General features: G+C 34.2%; 1 protein-coding gene and 1 non-coding gene across 2 annotated transcripts; one reads left to right on the top strand and one right to left on the bottom strand.

Moving 5' to 3' along the window:
- Positions 1-595: 595 nt before the first annotated feature.
- Positions 596-2,187, bottom strand: LOC102744699 (protein SET-like). Its single transcript, XM_031023941.2, is given in 2 exon segments — positions 596-1,710; positions 1,712-2,187. Coding segments are annotated over 2 exon segments (864 nt in total). The 3' UTR covers positions 596-1,322.
- Positions 2,188-4,796: 2,609 nt separating this feature from the next.
- LOC115939565 (small nucleolar RNA SNORA62/SNORA6 family) lies at positions 4,797-4,949 on the top strand. The gene has a single exon (XR_004074355.1). It is a non-coding gene; the product is annotated as a small nucleolar RNA SNORA62/SNORA6 family (small nucleolar RNA).
- Positions 4,950-6,119: the final 1,170 nt, after the last annotated feature.

Here is a 6,119-nt window from a genome sequence, read left to right as displayed (position 1 = left end):
ATGTGTGGTGGTAGCTCATTGTTTTAATTTTCATTTCCCTTATAACATGTGATATGGAGCATCTTTTCATATGCTTATTTGCCATCTATATATCTTCTTTGTTGAGGTGTCTATTAAGGTATTTGACTCTTTTTTTTTTTTAATCCAGTTGCTGACTTTTTTACTGTTGATTTTTGGATAACTCTCCTTTATCAGATGCATATTTTGCAAATATCCTTCCACAGTCCATGGCTTGTCTTGTCCTTCTCTTGACATTATCACTCACAGTGAAGAAGTTTTACATTTTAATGAAGTCTAGTTTATCAACCTTTCCTTTCATGGATTGTGCCTTTGGTGCTATATCTAAAAAGACATCATTGTACCCAAGTTATCTGGATTTTCTCTTATATTATCTACTAAGAGCTTTATAGATTTGCATTTTACATTTAGGTCTATGATCCATTTTGAGTTAATTTTTTTGGTACACATTTAGTTTTATTGTAACAAAGCAACTTGTACACTTTTAACGTTTAAAACTGAGCATCATCTTTCCTTTCCAGTGAAACAAAAAGAAAATTTAAAAATAAACAGGAATAAAAATTACAATAGAGAATGTCAATTCCAAATAAGATCCTAAGGTTCTGCTGATTCTCCCATCGAGTGGTAGGGCTCAAGTCATCATTAGGAGAGAATTTTATTTTAAAAGTGTCATCTTAAACTGCAAGGATGTCTGTTAAACATCACAATTAAACATGCCAAAGGAGAAGCCATGTTGTCAAAATGCCCACTTAACCCACCCAAACATCTCAAACCCACCCTTTGCTGACCTTCTATAACCCCATTTTTTTAAGTTCTTTTTTCTTTTTTTTAAACAAGAGAAAGTAGACAGGTACATGTTGGTAAGTACTAACTGTCCATATTCACATAGAGACACAGTGTAATCTCTGATCCCAATATACAGAGAAAGGAGGGAAAAAGCTAGAATTCTATGCACTACTACACAGGGGCCTAGCACCCTCTAGCTTCCAGCAGAGCTAAGGGAGCAGAAGGTTTTTCTTTTTTCCCACAGAGCACGGTGGTGTTGATTCCATAAAGTTTTTGTTGAGAAAAGAAGGGATAAAAGTGAATTTGGAACAGAAAAGGGTAGAGATTCTTTTCCCACTGTATTTTGCTCAAGGTATTTCCCCCCGAAATAAGTTGAGAACCATGGTATAAAGGGAGAGAAAAGAGACTTCAAAAAATGGGGCAAATGAGCACAAGAGGAGGAAAAAAAAAAAGACTGCAACTTGCTCCCAGGGAGTGAAGAAAATTAAAAAGGAAGGTTGGAATCCATCAGTGTTCCATTAGTCATCTTCTCCTTCATCCTACTCTCCTTCCTCCCCCTCATCATCATCTTCATCTTCTTCACCTTCATCCTCATCTCCTTCTTCAGCGATATCTTCCAATCCTTCTTCTTCTTCTTCATCATCATCATCTTCTCCTTCCCCTTCTTCATCATCCATATCGGGAACCAAGTAGTACTGTAATGGATTTGGCCAAATATCATCTTTGGTGACCTCTCCTAACTCATCTGCACCTGCATCAGAATGGTCAGTAAACCAGGTGAAGAAGCTCTCTGGTTCCTCTTGCTGTCTCTTCCTGCTGGCTTTATTCTGTGTTTGACTTGAACGTTTTGTCAAATCCTTTCCAGATTTCCATTTGATTTCGGTAGACTTTGAAGATGGATCACCACTCATTCAGATGAAATTCTTTGGAGCTAATTTTATTTTTGAAGTAAGGGTTTTCATCAAAATAAAAATCTATTCTGTAACCTGATTTAATATCTTCAAATTCTGTCACTTCAACTCTTGTCAAATAATGCAGCGCCTCTTCATCCTCCTCCCCAAGCAGTGCAGACACTTGTGGATGGTTGACAAATGTTGTTACCCCAAAACTGGGGATTTTGGCTATCAATTCTGACCTCTTCTGAAAAAATGGTTGGCGGAGTTTGTTATATTTCTGTTCTACTTTCAAAATCTCCTCACTGGCTTGCTCATTAAGTCTGTCTATTTCATTTTGTACTTCATCAATATGTTTAATTGCTTCTTGCTGTTCTTTTTCTCCCTTAGGCAAGTGCTGAGATGTCGATGTCTCCTGAGGCTTGGGGGCAGGAGGTAGTCTTGGTTTCTTCATTTGAGGCAGGAGCGAAGACTGGCATTTGGGGGCCATGCTATGAGGAAACTCCATGAAACCAGGAGAGAGGCACGTCTGGAAAAAACTCTGCTTTCTCTTAAGTTAATTTTTGTGAAGGGTGTAAGGTCTATGTCTAGATTCACTTTTTTTGCATGTGGATGTCCACTTGTTTCAGCACCATTATTTGAAAAGGTATTTTGTATTCATTTTATTTCTTTTGTTCCTTTGTCAAAGATCAGCAGATCATATTTATGTATGTCTATTTCTTGGCTCTGCTCTTTCCATTGATATATTTGCCTATTCTTTCACTAATACCACACTGTCTTGATTATTTTGACTTTACAGTAAGTCTTCAAGTCAAGAAGTATGAATCCTCTATCTTTGTTTTTCTCCTTCAGTATTATGTTAGCTATTCTGTGTCTTTTGCCTCTCTATGAAAATTTAGAATCAATTTGTTGATACCCACAAAATAACTTACTGAGATTTTGATTGAGGTTTCACTAAATTTAGTAATCAATTGGGAAAGAACTGACATCTTGACAATTTGTGTATTCCTGTCCATAAACATGGAGTATCTCTCCATTTATGTAGTTCTTTGATTTTATTCATCAGAGTTTGTCATTTTCCTCATATAGATTTTTTACATTTTTGTTGCATTTATACCTAAGTATCTCATTTTTTGGTGCAAATTCGAATGGTATTGTGTTTTTAATTTCAAATTTCACTTACACATTGCTGGTCTATGAGAAAGTGATTGACTTTTGTGTATTATCTTTGTATTCTGCTAATTTATTATAATTGCATATTAATTCTTGAGTTTTCTGGTGATTCTTTCAGATTGTTTACATGGACAATTATGTTATCTGCAAACAAAGACAGTTTTTTTTTTTTTCATTCCCAGTCTTTACATCCTTTATTTCCTTGTCTTGCCTTATTGCAATAGCTAGAATTTCCACTACAGTTTTGAAAAGGAGTGGTGAAAGGAAATGTCCTTTCCTTGTACTTGATCTTAGTGGAAAAGCTTCAAACCCATCATTTAGAATGATGTTAGCTGTAGGCTTTTTTGTAGATATTCTTTATCAAATTGAGAAATTCCCTATTTTAGTTTAGTTTTTAATCATAGATGTTAGATTTTGCCAAGTTTTTTTTTTTTTTTTGGCTTCTATAAATATGATTATGTGATTTTTTTTGTAGCCTGTTGATGTGATGGAATACATTAATTGATTTTTGGCTGTTGAAGCAGACTCGCATATCTTTAATAAATCCTACTTGGTCATACTGTATAATTTTTGTTATATGTTGCTGGATTCAATTTGCTAATATTTTTTTGAGGATTTTTATATCTCTGTTCATGAGAAGTATTGGTTGATAGTTTTCTTGTAATGTCTTTGGTTTTGATCTTAGGGTTATGCTGGCCTCATACAATGTGTGAAGAAGTATTTCCTCTGGTTCTATTTTCTGAAAGAGATTACAAGAATTGGTATAATTTTTTCCTTTAAATATGTTGTAGAATTCACCAGTGAACCTATCAGGGTCTGGTACTTCCTGTTTTGGAAGGTTATTAATTTTTTATTCAATTTCTTTAATGGATATAGGTTTATTCATATTGTCTGTTTCTTCTTGTGTAAGTTTAGGTAAATGTGTCTTTCAAGAACTTGGTTCATTTTGTCTGGGCAATCAAATTTGTAAGTGCAGAATTATTCATAGTATTTCTTTATTACTCTCTTAATATCCACAGAATCTATAGTTATGTCACCTCTTTCATTTCTGATATTAGCAAGTTGTATCCTCTTTCTTTTTTCTTAGTTAGCCTGGCTAGAGGCTTATATATATATTATTTTTTTTTTTCAAAAAACCAATTTGGTTTTATTGATTTACTGTATTGATTAAGCTGTTTTTAATTTCATAGATTTTTACTCTAATTCTAATTCCTTCTTTGCTTTTGCTTACTTAGGATTTAACTTGCTTTTCTTTTACTAGTTTCCTAAAGTAAAAGTGGCTATTGATTTTAGGTCATTCTTCTTTTTTAATATATGCATTCAATGCTATACATAGTCCTCTAAGCACTCCTTTTGAAGCACCCCACATATTTTGATATGTTTTTATTTTCATTTTGTTCAATTTTTAAAAATATGTCTTGAGATTTTTTTCTTCGACCCACGTGTTGTTTAAAAGGGTATTGTTTAGGGGCATCTGGATAGCACAGTCAGTTAGGTGTCCAACTCTTGGTGTCCACTCAGGTCATGATCTCAAGGTCTTGAGATCAAGCCCCATCTCAGACTCCATGCTCAGGGCAAAGTCAACTTGGGATTCTCTCTCCCTCTCCCTCTGCCCTTCCTGCTTGGGCTTTCACTCTCTCTCTCTAAAATAAATAAATCTTTTTAAGAAAGGGTATTGTTTAATCTCCATGTATTTGGGGATCTTAAATTATCTTTGTATTGTTTATTTCTAGTTTTATCCATTGTGTTCTGATAGCAGACATAGTATTATTTCTGTTCTTTTAAATTTGTTGAAGTTTGTTTTATGGCCCAGAATGTGGTTTATCTTGGTGAGTGTGCTATATGATCTTGAGACAGATGGGTACTCTACTGTTGTTAGATGAAGCAGTCTTTAGAAGAATTATCATTATAAAAAATTCAGTTACTACTGCAATTGTTAGAACTTGGAGTTTAGGCTGCTGGCTGGCCAGTGAACTCACGAGTATAGGTAGTGTACTACATGACCCATGAGTCTTTCACTATCACCACAAGGGTCTCTGGACCAATGAGTGGAGTTTGACAGTAATTCTTGCTACAAGTTAAGAAGAAAATAAATTATTTGTTGTTGCTGGTATGTAGACATAAGATTTTTTATCTTGTTTTTGTAATAGTAACATTTTGAAATTCATTGATGAATACTAATCTTTTTGTTTTGCAGATACAACCATGTCATCTAATAATAATGAATTTTATTTCACTTTCAAAATTCTTTAAACTTATTTTCTTTACTGTCTTATTGCACTTACCAGACTTCCCAGTAAAATGTAGAATGTAGTGTTTCCAGTAAATGCTCGAGCAAAAATTGAACCATTGGGATTTCATCAAGATAAAAAGCTTCTGAACAGCAAAGGAAACAATCAAAACTAAAAGGCAAACTTCAGAATAGGAGAAGATACTTGCAAATGACATATCTATTAAGGGTTGGTATCCAAAATCTATAAAGAACTTATCAAACTCAACACCCAAAAAACAAATAATCCAGTGAAAAAAATGGGCAGAAGACATGAATAGATATTTTTCCGAAGAAGACATCCAGATGGCTAACAGACACATGTAAAGATGTTCAACATCACTCATCATCAGGGAAATACAAATCAAAACTACAATGAGATATCACCTCACACCTGTCAGAGTGGCTAAAATTAACAACACAGGAAACAACAGGTGTTGGTGGGGATGTAGAGAAAGGGCAATCCTTTTACACTGTTGGTGGGAATGCAAACTGGTGCAGCTACTCTGGAGAACAGTATGGAGGTTCCTCAAAAAGTTAAGAATAGAACTACCATGTGACACAGCAATTCCATGAGTAGGTATTTACCCAAAGAATACAAAAATACTGATTTGGCGGGATACATGCACCCCAATGTTTATAGCAGCATTATCAACAATAGCCAAATTATGAAAAGAGCCCAAATGTCCATGGACTGACAAATGGATAAAGATTTTATATATATGAATATATATATAAAATATATATATATTCATATATATATAAAATGGAATATTACTCAGCCATCAAGAAGAATGAAATCTTGCCATTTGCAACGACGTGGATGGGGCTAGAGAGTATTATGCTAAGTGAAATAAGAGAAAGACAAATACCATATGATTTCACTCATATGTGGAATTTAATAAATGAAACAAATGAACATGGTGGGGCGGGGGGAGCAAACCAAAAAATAAACTCTTAAATATAGAGAACAAACTGAT

This window comes from Leptonychotes weddellii, chromosome 2 (assembly GCF_054177405.1).
Source record: "Leptonychotes weddellii isolate Sample4059 chromosome 2, ASM5417740v2, whole genome shotgun sequence".
In the NCBI taxonomy this organism is placed as follows: Eukaryota; Metazoa; Chordata; class Mammalia; order Carnivora; family Phocidae; genus Leptonychotes; species Leptonychotes weddellii.
Note: the sequence above shows the minus strand (reverse complement) of the source record. Positions and strands in the feature narration are given on the sequence as shown.